At 32.9% G+C, this 23,551-nt stretch overlaps 4 protein-coding genes across 10 annotated transcripts; 2 read left to right on the top strand and 2 right to left on the bottom strand.

Moving 5' to 3' along the window:
- Positions 1-1,137: 1,137 nt before the first annotated feature.
- Positions 1,138-3,141, top strand: HAM4 (GRAS family transcription factor). The gene has a single exon (XM_088486127.1). The coding sequence runs from the start codon at positions 1,265-1,267 to the stop codon at positions 2,774-2,776; it is 1,512 nt and encodes a 503-aa protein (XP_088342253.1). The 5' UTR covers positions 1,138-1,264; the 3' UTR covers positions 2,777-3,141.
- Positions 3,142-6,028: 2,887 nt separating this feature from the next.
- HVA22K (HVA22-like protein K) lies at positions 6,029-9,260 on the top strand. 2 transcript variants are annotated; one of them, XR_015883352.1, is made up of 9 exons: positions 6,029-6,191; positions 6,413-6,471; positions 6,556-6,653; positions 7,002-7,053; positions 7,364-7,427; positions 8,301-8,396; positions 8,629-8,701; positions 8,794-9,032; positions 9,091-9,260. XR_015883352.1 is itself a non-coding variant. In XM_016346346.3 (8 exons), the coding sequence occupies exons 1-8, from the start codon at positions 6,159-6,161 to the stop codon at positions 8,901-8,903; spliced, it is 585 nt and encodes a 194-aa protein (XP_016201832.1). In that variant the 5' UTR covers positions 6,029-6,158; the 3' UTR covers positions 8,904-9,205. The 2 variants fall into 2 exon arrangements, 1 of the variants encoding a protein (XP_016201832.1); XM_016346346.3 differs by having other exon boundaries at positions 8,794-9,205.
- A 297-nt stretch (positions 9,261-9,557) lies between these two features.
- GBF1 (G-box binding factor 1) lies at positions 9,558-14,755 on the bottom strand. Of its 6 annotated transcripts, none has more exons than XM_016346341.3 (12): positions 14,289-14,755; positions 12,098-12,268; positions 11,972-12,019; positions 11,813-11,902; positions 11,636-11,725; positions 11,294-11,454; positions 11,140-11,197; positions 10,885-10,933; positions 10,583-10,797; positions 10,361-10,438; positions 10,120-10,245; positions 9,558-10,010 (listed from the first exon to the last, which is right to left on the bottom strand). In XM_016346341.3, exons 2-12 carry the CDS (start codon positions 12,152-12,154, stop codon positions 9,960-9,962), a joined length of 1,023 nt encoding a protein of 340 aa, XP_016201827.1. In that variant the 5' UTR covers positions 12,155-12,268; positions 14,289-14,755; the 3' UTR covers positions 9,558-9,959. The 6 variants fall into 6 exon arrangements, with proteins under 6 accessions (XP_016201827.1, XP_016201829.1, XP_088343208.1 ...); XM_016346343.3 differs by having other exon boundaries at positions 12,098-12,253; positions 14,289-14,578; XM_088487082.1 differs by lacking the exon at positions 14,289-14,755 and adding an exon at positions 13,537-13,698.
- A 6,237-nt stretch (positions 14,756-20,992) lies between these two features.
- HB40 (homeobox protein 40) lies at positions 20,993-23,079 on the bottom strand. Its single transcript, XM_016346344.3, has 3 exons — positions 22,801-23,079; positions 22,398-22,717; positions 20,993-21,411 (listed from the first exon to the last, which is right to left on the bottom strand). Exons 1-3 carry the CDS (start codon positions 22,892-22,894, stop codon positions 21,193-21,195), a joined length of 633 nt encoding a protein of 210 aa, XP_016201830.1. The 5' UTR covers positions 22,895-23,079; the 3' UTR covers positions 20,993-21,192.
- Between the last annotated feature and the right edge of the window lie 472 nt (positions 23,080-23,551).

Here is a 23,551-nt window from a genome sequence, read left to right as displayed (position 1 = left end):
CAAGTTCGATTTAAATGAAGAGAAAAATATTTGAGGTAGCTTATATATAGTTAATATTTCTCTTTGACATTAGCATTAAGAATATCAATCATCCAAAAGACAACCTCAAACAAACTTACAAGTTACAACTATATAAAAAAGCTAATAAATTCAGCTGCATCGAACAGAATATCTAAAATACTTATTTTATATAAACACAAATAATATCTTACAATTTTGCCACACACATAACTATTCAAAATTCCATAAAATCCAATAATCATTTTTAGCCAACTATTCTCATTTGTCTGTGTTTGAAGCTTTTGTTCACCCTATAAACAATTTTAATATTATGAAATAGATGTTTCATAAGAAAGAGATGTGATAGAGTTTTGAGTGTGTGGCGCCGGTATGGATAGATCCCTCGTCTTTCATTGTTCATTTAAATGTAATATATATCATCCTCGTGTGATTAGAAATTGTTTATAATTAAAAGGGGTTTATGGTTAGACGCCAATTTTTTTATGACAGAGATGGGAGTTGGATGGGGATTCTACTGATGAAATTGGTGTGGATTATTAGTTTGTTATATAAGCCTTTCAATCTAAAATGCAGGTATGCCAGTTATATATCTATGACAATTTTGACGCAACAAAGCAATACCATTATCTTTTTTTCCTTCTTTCAGGGCAAGTTGTTTAAGACATGAAGTTAGGCATTTTAATTTTAACCAGAATTTCCAATGTTATAAATTTAAAATTAAATATCCGGGGGGCTGTTTAAATTGAAGGAAATAAGCTTTTGAGCTTTCAAGCAAGAAAAGCAAAGAGAAAAGGCATGCAACACCACAAGGCTTAACCTTCAAGTCTCACAAGCGACCATAAAAAAAGGGTGGAAAAGAAACAACGTAACTAACTCATGTCAAGCATAGTGAAATCAGATAACTCATACTTAATTAGCACACAAATCACTAATGCATAGGCGTTAATAAGGAGAGTATATAGTTAGCTATATATATTAGAAATGGTGCAAAATTTTTGAAAATATCTTTGAATATATATAATTGAAGTTATTATTATATATTTAATTGTTTACGTAGTTAATAATCTAAATAGTAAATTAATGGGCAGCTTGTAGTGTTATATAGATAGATAAGTTAGAGAAGTAACCCCACCACACCAACATAGAGACGCAAAGATAAAAAGGGCTACAATCATCAGAAGCAAAAAAGCCTTCCCTTCTCCTGCGATCCACTTTGAGCAAAGGAGGTGGTGCCTAGCCAGAGATGAGAGTTCCCGTTTCGTCATCCCAAAACAATAAACCCGTAGAAAGCACAATCGGCCTCGAGCCCACATCGGTGCTCGACCTGTGTAGAAGCCCCACCCCTGAGAAGGCAGTGGCTGCGCTGGTGGCTACTGCACCCAACACACAGCAAGAGTGTCTTGACCAGCTGGAGGACCATGTCCTGCACAATCTTGATTGGGACTCCATCATGAAGGACCTTGGATTCCACGAAGACTCCAACCCACCCTTGTTCAAGACCACCCTCCCTAATGTCCCTGACTTCTCTCCTTCCTTCGACCCACACTCCGAATTCCCAGACATCCAAACCATGTCCTACAACTACGCCAACGCCACTGCCACCCTCGACCACCTCCTCCACGACACCTCCAATAATTCTGCTGCCACCGGCTTCGATTTCATAGAGGAGCTCATCCGTGCTGCCGATTGCTTCGACACCAACCACCTCCACGTGGCTCACGTCATATTGGAGCGACTCAATCAACGCCTCCGATCCCCCGCGGGTGCAAAGCCTCTCCAACGCGCCGCCTTCTACTTCAAGGAAGCTCTCCAGGGCCTCCTCTCCGGTTCCAATCGCACTCCGCGTTTCTCCTCCCTCGTTGAGATCGTCCACTGCGTCAGAACATTCAAGGCCTTCTCTGGAATCTCACCGATCCCTATGTTCTCCATCTTCACCACCAACCAGGCGCTCCTTGAGGCCTTTCATGGCTCCTCCTTCATGCACGTCCTTGATTTTGATATCGGATTAGGGATCCAGTATGCTTCGCTCATGAAGGAGATTGCAGAAAAGGCGGATTCCTTGAAACACGGATCGCCGCTTCTGCGCATCACCGCCGTCGTTCCCGAAGAGTACGCCGTCGAGAGCAAACTGATTCGGGAGAATCTCAGCCAGTTCGCGCACGAGCTCAGGATCCGCGTCCAGGTCGAGTTTGTGCCCCTCTGCAACTTCGAGACGCTGTCCTTTAAGGCGGTGAAGTTCGTCGATGGCGAGAAAACCGCCGTTCTTCTCTCGCCTGCGATATTCCGACGGCTCGGATCCGCTGGGAGCACCGCGGCCTTCCTGGCGGACGTTCGGAGGGTTTCGCCGAGCGTGGTGGTGTTCGTGGACGGGGAGGGGTGGACGGAGGCCGCGGCAGCGGCGTCGTTCCGGCGCGGCGTGGTGAGCAGTCTAGAGTTCTACTCGATGATGCTGGAGTCGCTGGACGCGTCGATGGTTGCGGGAGGGGAGTGGGTGAGGAGGATCGAGATGCTTCTGCTGCGCCCGAAGATACTAGCGGCGGTGGAGGGAGCGGGGCGGAGGGTTCCGCCGTGGAGAGAGGCTTTCTATGGTGCCGGAATGAGGCCGGTGCAGTTAAGCCAGTTCGCGGATTTTCAGGCGGAGTGCTTGCTGGCTAAGGTGCAAATCAGGGGCTTCCACGTGGCAAAACGCCAAGCTGAGCTTGTGCTGTTCTGGCACGAGAGGGCCATGGTTGCCACGTCAGCTTGGCGATGTTAGGATAGGGAAAGAAAATCATTATTGGGGAAGGGATTTCAGTTCACTACACTACAACCAAAATAGAGAGTACTGTAATCATCATAATCAAATAATTGTAATAATAATAATAATAATAATATATATATAGGGGTAATTAGCTTCCAACTTGCAACTCGTAACGCAGTAGTTTTTTATTAGTGAATTGGGGAAAGAAACACAAAAAGAGAAAAGAAAGGGGGGAAGTAGATAAACTTGTATTTATTCCCACCATTTTGTTTTGTTCAGTTAAATTGGGGCGTCTTTCTTTGTTGAAGATAAGCTAAGTCTGTTGCATTATGTGCTTCAGTGGCTCTTGTTATGTTAATGAACTTTGCTGGTTGTCAAAATTCGAAGTAGTGTCCTTTCTATCTCTTTATGCCTTATGGTATGGTATGGGGTATTTTGCTGCAAAAGTGAGAAATCAAAGGTTTGTGGAATTACGATCGATCGAGCATATTCAGTATGGAATAATAAGCTTTGAATAATCACATGATGGTTCTTTCTTTCTGGTTTTGTTATTAGCGGTATGAAAATATGTTCCGAGAACCAAACTGGCTTTGTTGTTTGACTTTGACGTCACATGATCACATGAAGAAATATGTTTGGCCTGGGCAGGAAGAACATTCTGTAGCACCTCCATCGGGTGAGAGCATCTCCACAAAAGCAAAGGGGGAGAAAAACCAATGCTGCTAGCCTAGCATACCACTTTGATTCTACTCTAGCTTTCACAGTGTGACATTTTGTTATTATAATTATTATAAATTCTTGAAATCATTGTATTTAGTAGGGATAAGTACGATTTTGGTCCCTCACATTAAGGGTCAGAATCGAAATCGCCCCTCTTCTAATTTTGGATTTAAAATAATCCTTAATGTTTTTTTTTTGTATTAAAATCGTCTTTTTTATTAAAATTTTTAAATTAATACCTAAACTACCCCTATTCCTATTTTAATAATAAAAGTTATAAAATAATAAAAAAACAAAACAAAACGCGTGTTTGGGAAAGGGGGGAAGAAAACGCGTGGGTTGGGGGGTATACGAAGGTGCAGGGGCAGGGGAGGGGGGGAGGGGGATGGCGCCGGGGAGGGAGCAGCTCGCTGCTGCTCGCGTTGCTGCCGTCAGACCCTGTCGCCGCCGTTCGTGCTTCAGTCGCCACCACCATCGCCGCCGTGACCTCCTTGTCGTCGGCTGTCGCTGTCTGCCTCGGCTGTTCCCACCGCCGCTGGATCCGTCGCCCTCATCGTCTCCCTTAGAGCCGTCGCCATCGAGGGCGCCTCGCCACCTCTGCCTCTGCCTCGCCACCTCGCCGACCCCACCGCCGCACCGCCACCTGCCGCTTCTTCTTCTTCTTCTTGCTGATTTGTGGAATATTATTGTTGCTTTCTGTTTCTGATTTGTTGATCTTCTGTTGCTTTCTGTTTCTGATTTGTTGATCTTCTGTTTCTGCTTCTCTGTGTGGAGGTGGAGGTGGAGGTGGAGGTGGAGGGAAAGGGAAGATGGGGAGGGGGAGGGGACGGGTGGGGGGAAGGGGGAGGCGGGGAGGGGGAGGGGATGCGGGGTGGGAGGAAGGGGGATGCGGGGTGAGGGGGAGGGGGAAGGGGAAAGCGGGGAGGGGGACGGCGGCGGCGTTGGTGGTGGTGGAGTGGCAGTGGGTGTTGTTGATGATGATGATGTTGATTTTATTGAAGTTGTTTTTCTTGGTGGTGGAGGTAAAGGTGGTGGTGATGGTGGGAGTAAATGTGCTGGTGGTGATGGAGGTAAAGGTGATGATGGTAGTGGAGGGCATTTTTGTCCAAAAAAATTTAAAAGGACGATTTTAATACAAAAAAATACGTTAAGAATGATTTTAAATCAAAATATACACGAGGGACGATTTCGATTCTAACCCTTAACGTGAGAGACCAAAATCGTACTTATCCCTATTTAGTATTATACATGCAACTTTACTGTTTAATTAACGCACTATTATGAGCAGCTTATGACGCTTGAAATAGAAAATAAGAATTTAAGCATAAGTTACATAAATACAAAATTGTATTTGATAAATAAAATATTAATACAAATATTGTGCCATCTAATATTAAATTAGTATATTTTATATTTTTTTAAACAAAAAACTCAACATAATAAGGCGAAACATCAACAGAAAAGTACTAAAAAAATAAAATAAATTAATTTTAATTATCTTTGGCAAAATCATCAACACCAAAAAATCAAATATCACTCCACTTTTTGTAACTCTTAATCAACTTGTTGATTATCCCTACAATACCTAATTCTTGATTCTTGAAAAATTTGTCATTCCTTTTCAACTAAATGCTCCAAATGATAACAACATTCTATCAATCTGACATGATTGACCTCTGAACCACGTAACCGTCATTTAACTTTATATCCACAAGTTCCATAATACTAACACACTAGCACCTTTCCTTTCTTCTAAGTATACAATCTCATTGAAGACACTCATGTAGCAAAGAGAAACTTAACATATTCTCAATAAAAATATATTTTATATATTTTCTGAAGATTCAACTGATTTTTTTTATTATTATTTCCAATTTTTTATAATTATATTTTTTTTAAATATTTTTTATTTTTATTATTTATTTTATCTTATATTTAATTTATTATCAAATAAATACAAAACAAAAATTTTTGTTTCTCTCTTCTTAAAAGTAAGTTTCACTAAAAAATCAACAGAACTCAATTTTAACTAACTAATTTAAAAAATATATTTTTTATAAAAAAATATTTTTTTACTATCTTAATTTTTTTAAATTTTAAAATTAAAAATAAAAAATTAATTTAGTTAACTTATATTATAGTTGAGCCTATAAATTTTTTCTAAAAGTAAATAACCACCGGTTTTTTTTTTTTTTTCAACTAACAAATGAGAAGGAAGAATTTATTGTGTTGCATAGAACTTTATTTTACTTATTTTGAAGTTCTATTGTCCTGATAGAATTTATTGGGATTTAAATTTATTTAATTAATAAAATTATTATCGACAAGTAAATCAATTTAATTAATAAATCATTTGATTTGTTTTTTCAATTGACATCATTTCTTATTCCAAACATGCTTGAATAAAAAATGTGAAAGGGCATGGTCATCTTTTGGGCTGGAGCGAATTGTTTAATATCCATATGTTGGGCCGCAACAATGGTTTGCTCTTTCGGCCTTTCTTCTACATCTCTCAATTAGCATCTCTCTAGTTCGAATTCCGTGCAGTTAATTGGCCAACGACAAACCAACTCCGATCAGCGAAAAGTTAGTAAAAAAAAACAAAAAAACAAAAAACAAAAAACCCACAAAACTTGAATTTGCATTGTTCTGGAGTTGGAAGGGGTTTAGAATTGGCATGGCTCTGCTTGGATCAAACTTAACTGGCGAGGTCTGCACCCTTCTCTCTTCTTATTCCCCTCTTTTGTTTTGGTTTTTCATCAGCTAGGGATTTGATCTGCACCCCACTATTTCCTTTTTCTTTTAATTATTAATTACAATGGTGTTCCCGATTTCTATAGCTTCAGGAAAGTCTCGATTGGAATTGAAACATGAATTCTGTCGTTTGATGGATTGATTGAGGTGTGTTGTTAACTGAACTAGTTGTTGCAGGTTGGACTCCGTTTACTCCTCTGCCCTCTCGGCTCCAACATTGTAATTCGGACTGCATGGTATGGTATTTCTCATTCCGCTAGATTTGGTTCAATTTGTTATTCAACTATTTACTCCCTTTTACTTTGTGCTTCTTGTTGCAGCTGTTCAGTGGGAATTGCTTTGCCTGTGTACTCTACATTCAAGGCAATAGAAAGTAGGGATCAAAATGCTCAACGCAAGTGTCTTCTCTACTGGGCAGGTACCTTTTCCCCTTTACTCTTATAGTCTTACACTTTTCGTTTTATTTTGTTTTCTAATATATTTGCATCACCCCCTAAATAAGCTGGAAACTATATACAGTTGTCTGAAGTTGTAGTTCAGTTCGGTTAGATAATTTGACATACATGATTAAATTGTCATTTAACGATTTTTAATTATCAACTTCACATTAAAACAATTGCACATGAGTTTCCACTGAACAAAGATAGAGATAGTGTAGTGTTTTTAACTTTAGATTCAAGCTCTTAGTGTTAGTGTCTGAAGTCTGAACTTAACATGGATTCTGTTACATTATTTATGATTTTTTCTCCCCTTTTGAAATTTGCAGCTTATGGCTCATTCAGCCTCGTCGAAGTATTCACAGACAAGCTTATTTCTTGGTATAGGGTTATTTTTTTCCCTCCTATCTTTTAGTATAAATTTCTAGGTTAATTTTGATCTCATCCTACTCTATTGAGTTGGGTATTCCCACTAAAATTTTCAATGTTCTATGGTCTACGTTTTCTTTTTAATGTGAGATACTACCTTCCAGTTAACAAGAATTTTCATATAAGAATTTTTCTTTTCAAGTTTGGTAGTTTCCTCATTCATTTATTTGCCAATTTGAAATTAGGAGCATGTTTATCTGGATTATTGGCTTCATGCACTTCTTGGTTTGAGTCACTTGTAATTCTTTAAACATTTTTGCAGGTTTCCTATGTACTATCACATTAAGTTTGCATTTCTTGTTTGGTTGCAACTTCCTTCGACCGATGTGAGTTTTATTTTGACATAGAGTTAGGTTTCTCTTTATTTGTACTCATCTGCATCTCAATTACTTTTCACCAATCTATCTTCTGTCCGTATCCTTTTTTCTTTTCATCTCTAAGTCATAACTCTTATTATCTTTATCTACTTCTTTTTTCTTCATTTTATTATTTTTTTACCTTGATTTGTTTACCTGTATATCTGGATTTCCAAAGAAGCCAAACAGTTCACTAGATGTTTGATAACTGTGGTAGTTTCTTAGATAAAATCAAAATTTCTTCATTTTTTTTTTGCTTGAAATGCATCCTTACTCTACTCATCAGATGAATAAGTATTAGGATCTGGAAAATGCTGTATGGGCAACTATTCGGTAGACATAGAGATAATAACTAATCTGCAAAACCATTGAGTTGTGTGGATCTGTGGTCAGTTGTTATGGTTTGACACTGCATAGGTCTAGATACAAATCTAATAGAATAAGAAGTTGTGAATTTTGGTAAGGTAGATTGTTCAAAATATAACCCTACAAAATTGAAATTCAAAGACTGTTAGGATTAATAGCTGATAAGTGCTGCAGTTAGATGAAGCTCTGAGGCCCTGGTAACCATGTAGTTCATTTATTATTTCAGAATGTGGAAATCAATTGGCATTGTGGGACATAACTTGATTCCCAAATTTTATTTTCTCTTTTTCTTCTCTTGTAACTCCAGAAAATTTTCCTTTTTCTCCATATATTGACTTTCTTTTGTCCTCTTAATATTTTGCATTGTTTTTCTTTATTAGCACTATATTCCTGGCCTTCTAGGACATTCATCCATTGAATATCAATGTCTCTTTGATGCCCAACTCTCGGAATTCTGATAAGCTAGTTCTTCAACAGGGAGCAAAGCAATTATATATGAAGCATTTGCGTCCATTTTTGTCAAGGCATCAAGCAAAAGTTGATCAAATTTTAGGCATTGCATCTTGTGAAGTGGTATGTTTCACGGATGCTATAAATTTCAGAAGAAAAACCTTGTAATCTCCTCAAAGATGGTGAAATCAAGGAAAAACCTTGCAGCTTGTTTATATTCTAAGTATCAAATTGTGTAGTTTTATCTGCCAATGGTCGACAGGAAGAATCTTCTGAGGATCCTGTTTCAAATGTCTTGGTCAATAAAGAAAATAAGAATGCTGTTTTTAGAGTAGAATTTGTCTTGTGGTTGCAGATCAAACTTGTGAGTTCATATCAAGCAGAGATCCAGTTTGTCAGGAGCATGGTGGTGAAGATAAGTGGTTCAGGTTGATGATTATGTTTCTTAGCTCTGGAATACAGTTGGTGCTTGATTACATAAGTTACTAACCTTCAAATTTAATTTTCTTATCTGTATTAGCGGATCATATGCTGGGAGGGGCAACTGAATCAGATAGATCAAGGCAGCCTAATCCATCCGAAGACCCTGCGGTGCCCTCTGATGCTGAGCCTGACCAAAATAATAACTAACTGATTTGTTTTTAAAATGTTTCTTAAATCCTTTAGTCAGATTTTCTGCTTTTTGCATAGGTGACTGTGAAGCTGTCAATATTTTGTTGAAATTAGATGCCTAAAGCATGATAACTACAATGTACAGTGGTGTTGCTTACAAGCCTTTTATTCACGCATGCTAAAGCATGATAACTACAATGTACAGTGGTGTTGCTTACAAGCCTTTTATTCACGCATGCTGTTGCTCGTGTATTATCAACCTCGGAATATGACAATATTCCTCTCAAATTTGAAGTTTATTTAGTTTCATGAACTGTGAACTTTGGGTTGTAGTAAATTATTTTCAGATCATATGACAAATAATTATTTATTTCATTTTTATTTTTGTAGTCTTGATTAAAAGTTGGTCTTCTTTACTAAGGGCGTGTATTCAAAGATTGGATTAGGGTGCAACAGAGGAATCTAAACCTTACCTGATTTTAAGCAAGGGCCACGTTTGTGAGTGTTAACCTAACCTAGAAAAGTGGGAATGACTCTTGCACGTTAAAAAGGGAAAAGCAAAAAAACTTGAACTTTTATTCAGTTGTCGAAGCTAACAGGTAAGATTAGTTGGCTAGTTGCTGTCATTAGATAAAGTTACCAGAATCTGATAATGAAACCTCAAGACTCAAGTCACCTCAAATCCTCAGATATTATTATATAGGAGAGAACAAAGACGTGGTTCCAGTCACCCACGGTGTTGGGAGATATAAGCGTTATCATGACATGAGTTGCAAAACTAATTTCTGAGCACAGATGCTCAATTATCCTAACATAATCTACGCTTCAGGGCAGATGAAATATTACAACAACAAATGACGTGTATAATAATAACATCAGGAGAATTACAATTGAGGGTTAATTAATGGTATGATAAAATTAGTGAACAAAGAAGAAAAATTATACTATATCCTATGCTCGATTAATTAATAGAACCGGCATTGATAGAATTGCAGCTGCAAGTCTGTCTCTTCTAGCTCTGGGAATTGATCAAACCTCGGGGTTGCCTTATAATGAAGATAACAAAAAGGTGATTTATTCGAGGCTGGCAACTGCTTCTGGTCCACATAACCTTTCCAACTCTTCCTGTTGAGTGTTGACAGCAAAATTATTGTTAGAGGACATAATCTAAGGTTGTAAGACCACAACCTGGTCAATGCTAATTCAGTTCAATAAAATTGGAGGTGTAATTTACCTTGATGGAATTATTTTCAGCTGTAAGCTTCTCGCATTCTTCTGATACTCTCTGAAGTTCTTCTCTCAGAGTCCGGTTCTCGTTTCCCAGTGACTCGACCTTCTTTTGCAACTCCTCACACTCAGCCTGGTGGGTACAACAAATGAAAAGCATTGAAGGATGTCCAATTGTAGCATTGGAAACACTGAAATATTATTGATATCCCTTAACCATTGCTTGCATGAAGATAACTGTAAACTACCTGCTTGCGTAGTCTTGACCTCCTAGCTGATTCTCTGTTAGACTGTTTTCTTTTCTGTCTCTTCAGCTCACGTTCGTCCTAAAAAAACCGAAATAGGAAAGGAAAGCTAAGGCTCTGCAAGGTAAAGGAAATAACTAAGAGACACACAAGATAAAAAGGAAACGTTTTTTAAAACAAGGAATATATGGCCTGAAGTTCAAGAAGATAATGTGTAAATCATACTTGTATCCACTGTTCACCAAGTGCAACTTCACGTCCCATTATAGTAGGAGGGTTGACAGCTCCTGGGGCAGGTTGATTGTTTCTCAGTTTTGTAGCATCAGCACCTGCAGAAGATGCATTCCACAAGTCCATTCCAATATTGAGATTAGTTGCAGCCATTGACACAGCAGCCTTTCCAGAAGATTGAGTTATGGCATTGTTCTGTGCATTGGCTCCTGAAAAAGTTCACAATTAAGACAAAATTGCTCGAGTAACCATGTAAAAATTAAAGATAGGAAAACATGCAGAAGAATGCAACATACCATCAGCAAGCATTTTGTCAAAGCTTCCTTTCTTGTTTGTAGCCGATTCCTACAAAGAAATATAAACCATAAGATAGCAAGAAACAAAACAGGAAAATATCAACTTCCTTTCGACTAAGCCATCTACTTTTAGTGAAATATATGAAGTTGCATAGGAAGCTAAGTGTAAAATAGCTACAATCCAAATATATTTCAGGAAGTTAAGTACTATTTACTGCAAAGGATGATTGCTGATGCTGAATAGTAAATTTTTACCTGATGGTTAGCATTCTCATCACTGTCATCGGATGATCCCTCAGAACCGCTTTCACCACTGTCAATGAAAATTTTTGTGAAAAATCCATATTAAGCAAGCTAACTGAGAAAGAAGTCTCAGAAGAGATCAAAATTAACAAGTGGCTTCCCAAACCTTTGTGAGACTGCATCATTTCCTGACCCTGAACCTGCCTTTCCATTTTCTCCTGCTTTAGAACCATTATTGGCAGAAGTTCCCTTCAAATTTTTAGCAGAATTCCGATCTTTTCCGTTGGGTACCTTGCCTACAAACTCGGTCTGTGGGGCACTCGGAGTCTACCCAAATGTTGAAGAGAAGACAAAAAAAGAGAAAAAAAAAAATGTCCAACATTAATTAACTTCCAAACTATATCAGGCCTGGCAAATAAAATTTCCCAGCAACATGTGAGTTCATCTTGTATTAGTAAATTATATTATAGAGAATTCATATTTTTATGCCAGGGAGCAAATGCAATACCGTTGCCATGCTAGGATGAGCATAGACACTCCCAGGAGGATATATAGCTGGATATGGAACAGGAGTACCATATGGTGGCATTAGAGGATGCTGAGAAAAAAACAAAAAACTTTAATGATAAATTCGTAGATGCAGAATGTGGTAGCACACCTACCAAAAATGAAATGTGATATTTACCTGGCCTCCCCACAGATAGGGATGGGGAGCTGCAGAAGCAACAGTTGAGGCGTAAAAAGGAGGTGGAGTGGCTCCAGGGGCATAATAAGCCTAAATCCAAAGCCAACATGTTAGGTATCACAAATAAAAAAGCCAGATTGCACAACTTTGATCACCAACCTGCATAGAGCTTGACCAATCAGGATAGGAAGGAACCGGTGCAATCTCCTGTAAGAAGTAAACAGAAACCATAATGAGATGGGTGCAAGGAGCAGAAGAAGAAAAAGGAGGTGGTAAAGAAAGAACCTGAGTTGTAGACGATGGTTTAGAAGGTTTAGCTGTGCTTTCTTCCCCAGTCCCCATCTAGACCACTTAAGAAAAACTGCACTTCCAATATTGCCACCGAACCAAATAACTTGCAATCAGATCAAGTTCTGATAGCCATGTAAGTAATTCTACCACCTTAAACAAGCACACCTGTCAGAAAATACACAATGAATAAAAAATATAATTTTCTTGGATTTCATTCAACTTCATGCATCAAAAAGCTAGTGCAACTAACATCATCATCAAGGAAAGAAGCTTCATATAACGATATCTAAATTACAGAGTATCTAGCCGAAGCAACATTATTTTCACATTTCTAGATGGGGAATTCAATAATTTGAGTGAAGAAAAATCTATATCCGTACCAGTGAGCGTTACTCGAAAGTGGCTATCACTTTATACACATTTATTGATTAGCTGAAGGACAAAGACAAGGACAAGGGAAAGCTGCATCTTATCACGCATCACACGGGATGATTCAATCCCTATTTACAAAAGGAAAGCATGAAAGAGAAAGGAGACAAAGCTATATCTTTTCACTAGCATTATATCTATGTCATGTACCTATTAATGTTTATATGCACTTCTTACGCTCATATTATTTTAGGTTTGTAGTGCATTATATTTCACTTTTAGGATTGAATAATCTCTTATTCCGTTTATCGGGACGATCATGGTTTAACCGTTCATCACATAACGTGTTTGTTCTAATCTGCCGTGCAATACACGTCCTAGCGGTTGCAACACTTGCATAACAGATAACACAATACCATCATGATGAAATTATGGATTGTATTAGAAGAATACTATGGCGTCTCTAATTAGCTGGCAATATTACTTTATATTGAATGCGAATATATAATAAATTAAACGAAAATATTTAATAAAAAAACTTTAGTAAAATCAGCCTGTACGTGTTTTATTTAGTATTTATTAAAAAATAATTAATAAATATTAAATAAAATAAATTTAATTTTTTTTATTTTTCTAGTATTATCGTAAATTAAAATAGATATTTGCCTTCACATACCCTTTATTTATTTTGGATTTGATTATGAAAAAGGTTATGTTAGATAACTAATGACTTTCTTAAACAACATGAACAACATACAATAAATTTGATTACTATTAGATATTAATTACTCATGCCACTCATTAAATTTGGGATTAATTTACTCTTTTAACTCCATTTTTCACATTGTTGAGCAATGTTGTTGTCTACCTATCCTAGGGAAAAACTCAAAATACACAACAAATGCATTTTAAAGTCAATGTTAGTTCACCTTATCCGTTTTCTTTTCCGGTTTAATAAACCCAAATCATGTTGACTAGTCAATGCAAGAACTTCTCCTTTCAATATTCATTTACTTAACCAAAGATTGACACTACTTGTAAAAAGACAGGTATTGTATACTTACTAGAGGGCCATAGAAACCTCCGAAGTTGATCATTTATTAGAAAAAGCTTGCACATGGAATTAATAGGAGTGATGATGAGACTCCCTAAATACCATGGTCTCGTCCCGAGATTACTGTTCTCTCATCATTTGTAACTTTCTAAAGCAGAGATCGTTCGGTGATAGCACAGCATTAATAGTGTACGAACAAATATATATAAAATATAAAAATAAAATAATTATTAATTTGTTTATTGTTGTTTGCTTATCCTATTCCTTGTCAAATAGCCAAAAAGTAGTTTTCAACACCACTTTTCTCTTTCTTATCCACAAGATGATGCCTCTAATTTAATCACAATTTTAGATCAGCGAACAAAATTAAAATCCTGCTTATTTTATGTCATAGATGAACGCGGCCAATCGTTTGTTGCTTTCTCAAACATAAGAACTGCGATTTGACTCCGTCAAAATATTTATTCCTCATCTAATTAAGTTTTAAAAAGATAAAAGGAAACAGAATCAATGAATCACGTTAACATAGACAGAGTGATGTATCAGAAATTTCGGATTTGGAATGCCAAAGACACAAGAAATTCGGATTTAGGCGAGAGAGTGGAACACGAAGCGAAAGGAATTTCAACTGAATCAGAGAAGAAAGCAAAGCAGTTCAAATTCAAGGGGAAAGAAAAGAAGGCTCTAATATCACTATCACAGAAATACACCTAGAAATTTACAGCAAAACGAAGCGAGCGAGAGAGAGAGAGAGAGTGTGACCTGTTCCGATGGCGTGAAGAAAAGATGAGGTGGACTTCCAACAGGGATAGATGTCCAAGCAGGATTTACACCTCTAATAATACCAATTATAACTCTAATAATTATAATTATACTAATGATATTGTATGCTTATGTTTTGTTTTGTTGTGGTGCTAGTATGAAGGAAGGAGCCAAAGAGGAAAAGAATATTGAGAGAGAGAGAGAGAGAGCAGTTGTGGGACGAAATAGGAATGGGAAGGACTTGAAATTTCGCAACAAACTCTAACAAGTTGGAGGAAGGAAAGGGAAGTGAAAGTGAGTGTGTGGGTTTAGGGCTTTTGGAGGTGACACGTGCGAGCCAAGAGGATTACAGCTGTCAATGTGTTACTGGATTAGGTTTCCTACTCTTCCATCCAACTGCACTTACACACCCCACCCCCTGACTCATCACCCGAATTTCTCCTTACTGGATGGATAGGATAACATTCAATATTCCTTATTTTCTCATTTTCATTTTAAGTTTGATAAATGTTATGTTAGGCATATGGAATTGGGAATTGTTGGGAAGCAATGAATGCGTTGTGAGTAGCCACGCGCACACACACTGTATTTGTGACATTGCCTCCGGTTTCCACTCCTTGGTTGGCTACTTTGCTTCGTTGCTGTCGGCCACATACCAAAGAAAAATTCTTATGCTTCCAAAATGTCAAATGCCTCCACGCTCTCTCTCTCTTTTACCATTTTCAACTTCAACCAAGTGGCCTAATCCTTTTCACTTAACTAATCCTCCCATCATAATCATCACCAATATTTGGGAGGATTTAAATAAAGAATTTAATTAACATGCGTTTTAAATTATTATTAATAAAAAAAATTTTAATTTTTTTTTATTTTATTACTTTAATAACTACACAAGAATTACACTAGAAATTACACTTTTCACATTTTTTATAACAATAATATCAGAGAGACCAAAAAAACAATCTAAATTCATTTTATTTAGTATTTATTTATTGTAATGTGCATTAAATAAAGTCAAAAATAGTAAATTTTAAAAGTTTTTTATTAATATTTTTTATTACTAAATATTTCTGTTTTTATAATAACTTTTTTAATTTGTAGTTTTAATTTATATATTTAAAGTATATATTAACTAAATTCTTAAATAAAATATGTCAAAAACAGTGTGAGAGAGAGTTTTTTTTTTCATTGTTTCATAAATGGGCTTAAGAGTGTTTGGTGTAAAAGATTTTATCCATTTTAGCTTAAAGAGATGAAGCCAATAAACTTTGGCGGTGTAACCCCAATATGCGTTTTGATGATGAAATAATTGGGCTCATGATATTTCGGACCAAAAATCAATTAGGCTCTCTATCGTAGAATAGAGATTGGACTTGTTGACTTTTTGGGTCCATCTCGTAGAATATCTAATTGATAAAGCCCAGCACCGAGAAGAAAAAAAAAAAGCAAGAGAAAGGAAAAACGCCCCAAGTCCAAAAAAAAAAAAAAGGAACAACGCCCTAAAATTTTTCTATTGGAGACCACTTTAATAAAGACACTAATAATATTTTTTTTTAAAGATGTTTATATTTTTTTTTTGGTGATTATTAAAGATGTTTATATGTGTTATGTTATTATTGGACATCTTTATTAAATTAGTTAATAATTTATTTTTTAATAAATCATAACAAAATCAATTTATTATAACAACAATAATAAACCTAATTGTCTGCATTATAATTATTAGACATAATTTGATCCAATTGAATTACACAATCTAAATCGAATATCTTTAAATTTTTTGATAAAACGACAAATGTATCTCTGAACTTTTTGTTTTACAGATATTTAAATCCCTAAAAATTTAAAAATATAATTAGATCCCTAAAAAGATGGATTTATTGTTATTATTATAAAAAAATCAGTTTTATTATAATTTGTTAAAAAATTCAAAAATAACTGATTTATTAATACGTCCAATAATAATGCGACACGTAAACGTCTTTTTGACGTTTTACGCGTCTTTATGAAAGCATTCCCTTTTCTATTTTGTAACGTATGCGAAAAGTACTACCATTCTTCTGTCCAGCATTCACTATCATCTAAGTAGAAACTAGAAACCAATAAATTCAATGAATCAAAATAGAGTGAGTTTGATTTATCTAAATTATGTCACATTATTAGTTTAACTTTTTTCTTCTTTTGATTAGGCATTAGGTTTACATAATTCGATAAACTCAATCCAGTTTTGTAAAACCTCAAACTCAAATTGGACTAATTGATGTTTGTTGCGTTGTTGGGTTCCAGTAATATGATATATTTTCTAACCTACAGTAGCTCTTTGATATAATTGATTCGATCATGTGAATTTAGGTAAAGTAAGTTATAATCACGTTTTATTTCCTCATATAATCCTATTAGAGAAATTGTCTTTATACTTCAGAATTAAGCCATTATCAGAATGCATGTATGTACCCCACTAATAGCTAGGTGCTTAAGTCCATTTTAAAACTTTGTTTTACAATACTTAATATTAGTCTCTCGCTCTGTCTTTTAGTTTATTTCCCAGCACGTTTAACCCCACAACTACTTTTCACCAACTTAGAATCTCTCCCATATATTAAGGATTAAGGAGATCTTCGCATTTAACATATTTTATTTTATTTTACATATGTGAGACAATAATATAAGAAATTAATGTGACGAATAAGTAGTGAACAACATAATATAATGAATGAATCTTTGAATTGTTAGATGTTGCTGTAAGGCTGTGCTATATAGCCTAAGTCTAGTGTTGAAGTCAATGCAAATTTTAATGGACAAACAATTATAAAAGGAAAAAAAAGTAACAGTGTTTAGTCCTGATTCTGAAAAACCAGAGCCCCTAAACAAGAAGTAAAGACTTTGTCTAGGTTCAAAGCTTCAAGACCTCAACCATCTATTTCATGGGAATAATTAGGCTGCATATTCTCTCTGTCTGTTTCATATCTGTCCTTTTTGCAAACTCTTTCTTAAACACACGAATTATTTTACTTTATTATATGTCCACCTTCTTTAAATTATAATTTTATTATTAAAATCTATGCAGAATAGTTCAACTAAAATAATTAGTGTATTTTGGATGAAGGAATTTCATGATTTAAGTGTGTTATATTATATTTAACTAATTAGTCACGTGTTATTACTTGTAATAATATAACTTTCATTCTGTTGAAACAAGTTCATTTACAAGTATTTAGTACAATAATTTAACTACCTCACTTTATAGGCGTAGCCTTTTAATTTTCATATAGTGTCACAACCTCTCAAAAGAGAATGCTAATTTTTATGACTTGGCTTATTATTATTATTATTGTGGTGAATATCACTTATTATGGAACTCATAAGTCATAACATACTTAATTCTAAAGTTTCATTATTTATTTATTTATTCGTTATTAAATGCCTATAAAAAAACCATCACTTTGAATATTTTTTCAAAGAACAATGTTATTTAGTTTGTATTTTATCTTGAACAATTGAAATCATTAAGTCTCATATGTACTCAATAAAAAAATAATGGCATTCACCCCCTAATATATTCGATATATATATATATTAGTTTTGGTAGCTAAAGGTGGCATAAATTTAACCAACAAGTAAAATATTGACATATGACAAGAAAATTAAATCTAAAATAAAAATGATTATCTCTCTTGTAATTTTTTATGATTATTTTTATCAAAATAATTTTTTATAATTATTTTCATAATTATAAAAAATAATTTTAAAAAAATAACACTAAAATAATTTTATAATTATATTTATAATTATTATTTTATTATTTTTACTTTTTATTTTTTAAAAATAATTTTTATAGTTATTTTTACTAAAATATTTTTTTATTATTATTTTTATTTTTTAATTATTTTTATTATTATTATTTTTATTAATTTCTAAAAATAACACCAAAATTATTTTTTAATTACTTTTATTATTATTTTTATTTCTAAAAAATAATTTTTTATAATTATTTTTTTATAATTTCGAAAAACTAATACTAAAATGATATTCTCTCTCTTGGTGTTAGTTTAAAAATAATCATAAAAAATTATAAGAGAAAGAATATTATTTTGGTTTTAGTTTTTTAAAATTACAAAAAAAAATAATTATAAAAAAATTTATTTTGATAAAAAATAATAATAATAATAATAATAATAATAATAATAATAATTAAAAAATAAAAATAATTATAAAAAAATATTTTAGTAAAAATAATTATAAAAAATTATTTTTTAAAAATAAAAAAATAATAAAATAATAATTAAAAATATAATTAAAAAATTATTTTAATATTTTTTATAATTATTTTTATAATTACAAAAAAATTATAAAAAATTATTTTGATAAAAGTAATTATAAGAAAGAGAAAATTATTTTAGTTTTAGATTTAATTTTTTTTGTCATGTATCAATATTTTACTTGGTCAAATTTATGCCATCCTTGACCACCAAAATCAATATCACCATAGAACTTTCCATATATATATATATATATATATATACACAATATTTTAACTCTTAAAAGTATATATTATTTTGTAATAATTGATGAAAAAGATGACGACTAAAAGATCATATACTTAAAGTCTCTAGGGATAAAATGCAATTAATCTAACTATAACTTAATTTTGAGATAGAAATAAAACACGCTATACATGTAGCACTACAAATTAAATTATGTAAAAGATTTTTAAGATAATAAATTATAAAGTCAAAAATTTTTATTTACACCAGCTATTTTTTAATTTTTTTTAATGTTTTATAGCACTACAAAAAAAATTATTTATTAAAAAACAATTTTTTTAATTTATTTTTAGAATCGATTTTAAAAACATGATGGTAGAAAATTTTATTTTCTTTTAAAAAATATTTTCTGGAATTAGGCATTAATCATGCATAATTGCATATGTAACATTCATGTTCTTATACACTTTTCATATCAAAATAACTGTCCAAAAAATAAGAGACACATATATTAAAACAAATAATAATAAATACATGTAATTAATTCATCATCATAGTTATTAATTTAAAAATTTTATTAATATCATCTTAATGATAGAAATTGACAATTATTTGGAATATCAATTTTTTTCAAATGTTTTTTTTTTCTTCTTTTATTTTAAGATAAAAAAGCAAGATGCATGTATAGCTATAGTAGTATGCGACTATGCCCCAACAGTTTTGTATTTTCCGTCGGGACCAAGATCCGCTTAGTTTCAACTTTAGATCACGATAGTTACAACATATATGTGTATGTGTGTGTGAATTTCATCAAATTTTATCTAAATTAAAGAGTAAGTTATCTTTTGTAATATATTTTCTTATTATTAAATTAAATAAAATAAAATGAATTGACTTATCATAGTTAACTTTAACTTTTAATCTAACTTAAGTTTTATTAATCTAATCAATTAATCATGATGTCATTTTTTTTTGTAAATTATAAAAATTATTAGAAAAATTTAATTTTGTAATTTTTTATATTTTTCTTAAATCACACATTTATTAATAAATTTTAATTATAAAATAAAAAAATCTCAAAAAACAAAAAGAATAAATAAAAAATGCAAGAAGCACAAAAAATATTAAAATTCTCAAAACTCTCTCCCTTGCTTTCTTAAAATTTTTTCAAAATTTTTTTATTGTTCTTATTAACTAATTATATCTATTTATTATCCATTATTTTTGTTGGCTAATTAAAAAGTTATTTATTTTATTATACGGCATACACATGCATTAATTCATGTTACTACATTTCTGTTTGTATTTAGGTCTTTATTTTTTTTTATTGTTGCACAAACATTTTTAACTGCATTTTAGTTTGCACTTAAAAATATACTTTTTTTTTATCTTTATTGTTTTGAAAGTGAGGTATTTGAAAAGTTTTATTATTTTAAAATATTTTCAATGAATCTAGTTTCATTGTGAAGGAAAATGAAGGAGATTTTTAAAAGAATGAAAAAAGTAAGAGAAAATTAGTAAGAGCGTATTTTTTATTTTGTTATTGAAATTAATTAATAGATGTGTGATTTAAAAAAATAAAAAATTGCAAAATATAATTTTTGTTAGTAATTTTTATAATTTGTAAAAAAAATTATACTATAATTAATTAGGTTAATAAAATTTTGATTAAATAAAAAATTTACTATAATAAATTAATTTATTTTATCTAATAACAATAAGACATGTAGGTCATACAAAATAATTTATCCTTTATTTTTAAAAAACATCGGATAAAATTCACCGTATATATAAACGGAGCGATAAGGATTAAGGAATTCCATTACTAGTTCATTCTCAAAAATCAAATATAAAGAACCCGTTGTAATTGCCAAAAATAAAACAGAGATAAGATGACCAACTAGATTAGGATTGAAACGTCACTACCATCGAACTTTATGTATAGACTATAGAGCCCAACTCATCCAATTGTATGTGATTTTATTCTCTAATTTTATATGGACATATATAACAAAATGAAACCTAGCTAGAGCATTGGTGAACTCAATTATTATTAATTATTTTTGCTAAAGAAACATACGACACGATATGTTTCATCATGACATTAGTTAAATAATATTGTGTATAAAATAAAGATATTCTGAGATGAGGGGGTCAAAATGCAAGTTATTATGTTGATGAATACCTTCCAATTACATCATAGTCAAATACACACACTAGTTTAGAGCTAGGAACAATATATTACATATTAGATCATTATTCACATCATTTACAACATGCTAATTAAACTTATGTAAATATATAATAAGTTGGCCTAGTAATGTTAGAAAAAAAAAAGTCTAAAGTTGTCTTATTTATATTAATTCTAGTAATAATTAATGAATACTAAATAAGACAAGTTTGGACCAATTTTTTTGTTTTTACCAAATATTTTCGTACGGATCAACCCATTCCATGCCATTAATGTAATGAGCTTCAGGTACACAAAAGACATAGTCTCCAAGAAATGGCGGGTCCATAATTTCCATTGACTGTGATTGTGATTGCGATTGCGAACTAGAACTGTTGCTTGGGACCATGTCTTGCAATCGTTGAATCTCCTCTTTTGCATTAGAAAGTTGCTCGTTAAGTTTCAGCACCTGCAACCATGGCATGAAATTGTGAATGATTAAAACGAAAAAAATACTAGAAATAAGTTTGTAATAGTAACACAGGACCGAATATATTCATATTTTAGTGTCATTGAAAATTAGACAAGGTATGCATGGTTTGGTAGGTGCATTATGGTATAGGCAAATGGTGATTCACGTGGGAACACATGTCACGTGGCTTAGTGGGCCTTCCTTCAGCAAAGCCCAACGTTAATTTTATCCTAATACAAATATTCATTCACAAACTTTATGGAAGAACTGAAAAGAAAACAGTGGTTTTTGTTGTCTGCTAAGGTGGCATTTTGCTGTTCCATCTTTGTGGTCTTTTTCATTTATTTTTTCTTTCCTTACTCTTATCCTGTGGCAAGAACTAACAGGACCTTTTGGATTTCTTCGAGCCCAGAGCTCGCATATATATAATAAGTTGATGAAAAAAAAATTACAATTTGTTTTATTTTATTTTTCGGCACTTAAAAGAGTTATCATCATTAGTTCTATCTCTCACTTATTTTAAAAATATCCTGAACTTGATATATATATATATGGCCGGTGGTTCTCTGCTTTGTGTTTTTCTTTTCGGTCTGAAGAACTGGCTGCATGCGGGTAGTGCTTCACTCTTTCATGTTTCAACACTTAACCCAAAGATTTTACTCAGGTAAAGATGTCTTTTTATAAAGATAGTAATTAAAATGTTAACACTTAACATAAATTAATGCTTTAATGATTTTTAACTGTAATCTTTACTTAAAGATATTTTATGTGAGTAATAGCTAGTCAGATCATGATATTTTAAAGATAAATTAATTAAAAAAAAAATGAACGAGCTGACCTGTGGAGTTAAGAGAAGTTAATTAGTCACATGACATGGTTGTCCAAAACTGACGTTAAGAGAATTAAAAAGAAAGAAATAGTGATTTTGGGTTCCCCTTAAGCATTAAGAAAGAGAAGGTTTAATTAATTTGAATATAGTTTACCTCAGTTTCAAGGCGACATTTGTCGAGTAAAGTGGTTTCATGTGCTCTCTTGAGATTGGAGTATTCTTCCTCCAGTTTCTTGTTCTTCCAACGAGCTCTTCTATTCTGAAACCAAACGGCAACTTGCCTCGGATCCAAACCAAGCTCCAAAGCTAGCTTGTCCTTCCGTTCCGACTCCAGTTTGTGTTCATTCCCAAAATTCATCTCAAGAAGATTCACTTGCTCTTCACTCAACTTTCTCTTTTTGTTCCCTTCTCCACCTCCGTTTTCTCCTCCCTTCTTCTTCTTATTACGCCTCCTTCTTGCTTTCTTATTCTCCCCTACAAAATATATATCTACATAAAATTAAAACAACAACAACAACAACAACAGCAACGTAACGTTTGTTTATATAATAACTAACCTTGTTGAGCAATTATCTGAGTGTAGGCACCACCACCAGCAGGATATAGCTGAGATATAAGCATCATTTGTTCATCCATAGATCTTTGATTCATGATTCTATGTATTTATATGTTGATGATGATGATGGTGATGTTATTAGTCTTATATTTCTCTCTAATCTCTCTTGCTAGCTAGTTGCTAATATAGTATAGAGGAAATTAAGGTTAGATATTGACTCAGCTGGAAGGCTTCTTGTTAAGGAGGAGTGAGCTCTGAAAGCTAAGAGTCTAATGTTGTTGGAGAGACAAGACGGGAGAGTGTGATGTATTTATAAGGAAAATGATGTGTGAGACTGTGTGTCTTAATGGATGCACAACACTCACCCCAAAAACATGCCCTCATTTCTCTTATATATTTACGGATTAGTGCCATCTCTCTCATTTTCCCCATTTATTTATTAGTTGCCAACACATGCTCTACTACATATATACTCGTTACGGCGTTAAATATACACACTGCTCATTCAAATAAAAAATAAATTAAAATTATATTATTTTAGTTTTAATCAAATTTTATTACTGACAAATTGTATAATTTGGATAAAATTTTAAATTTATTTTTAAAAACAATTCAATTTAATTTATACAGTATAACATAATAATATTATTTTGATATTATATTTAAAATTTTATCTATAATATATTAAATTTATTATACATTTTTATCTTATTTATATATATTATTATTATTTAGTGAATATTTTATAAATT

The sequence above is a fragment of the Arachis ipaensis genome, chromosome B5 (genome assembly GCF_059453495.1).
Source record: "Arachis ipaensis isolate K30076 ecotype BB chromosome B5, ASM5945349v1, whole genome shotgun sequence".
Taxonomy (NCBI): Eukaryota; Viridiplantae; Streptophyta; class Magnoliopsida; order Fabales; family Fabaceae; genus Arachis; species Arachis ipaensis.
Note: the sequence above shows the minus strand (reverse complement) of the source record. Positions and strands in the feature narration are given on the sequence as shown.